Genomic DNA, 665 nt, shown 5'->3' with positions numbered 1-665 from the left:
TCCCTGGATTTGTCTCCCCACGGCAGATCCACCCCAGTGATCTGCCACAGCTTTGGGTTCCCGCTGTTTATCCCAATTTGAGGAATCCTGCAAGACCCCTCCCCTGAACAGCAGCATTCCCAAATCCCCAACCCAACCTCTCCCTAAACTGCTCCCTCACCTACTTAGCAGCACCTTTCGGCCACCACTCGGGCGTGGTGGCTCTGAGCTCCACCCTGTCCCCTGCCAGGGGGACGCAGAGCGGCTCGTGGAGGTGAGCCAGCCTCAGCAGGGCTATGCCCAGCTCTCCTCCTCCAGCACGGAACTTCCCAGCACGTTTCCCTGCCTGGGTGAGGATCTCGGCACCCTCAGGAATGCCGGCACGGGGAAGGGGCCCCGGGAAGCTGACGGGCAGCAGGCGCTTGCGGATCACGCCCATGTGGTGCGTCCTGGCCGTCAGCTCCTGCCCGATGTAGCAGCCCTTGGTGAAGCTGATGCCGTTCATGAAGGCCAGGTTGGATTCCAGGGGGAGGGCCACTCCAGGGGGGAGATCTTTCACCCCTTCGGGGATTCCTAGGGAGAGAACAAAGGCAGCAGGTTGGTGCCTTGTGTGATCTGACCTAGAGCAGAGGCTAGGCTGAGCTAGAATGGAAATAATAAAGAATAGAAAGAATAAAGCAGGGATT

The 665-nt window shown here is 59.7% G+C and overlaps 1 protein-coding gene across 1 annotated transcript; it reads right to left on the bottom strand.

Annotated features, from left to right (window-relative positions):
* Positions 1–6: 6 nt before the first annotated feature.
* LOC121365256 (putative transferase CAF17, mitochondrial) lies at positions 7–640 on the bottom strand (the record flags this gene model as incomplete). Its single annotated transcript, XM_041489290.1, has 1 exon — positions 7–640. A coding segment is annotated over one exon (480 nt), but the record flags the coding sequence as incomplete, so codon positions are not given.
* Between the last annotated feature and the right edge of the window lie 25 nt (positions 641–665).

This window comes from Pyrgilauda ruficollis, unplaced genomic scaffold, assembly GCF_017590135.1.
Source record: "Pyrgilauda ruficollis isolate IOZ18807 unplaced genomic scaffold, ASM1759013v1 scaffold9156, whole genome shotgun sequence".
Lineage (NCBI taxonomy): Eukaryota > Metazoa > Chordata > Aves > Passeriformes > Passeridae > Pyrgilauda > Pyrgilauda ruficollis.
This window is presented reverse-complemented; position numbering and strand designations above follow the sequence as displayed.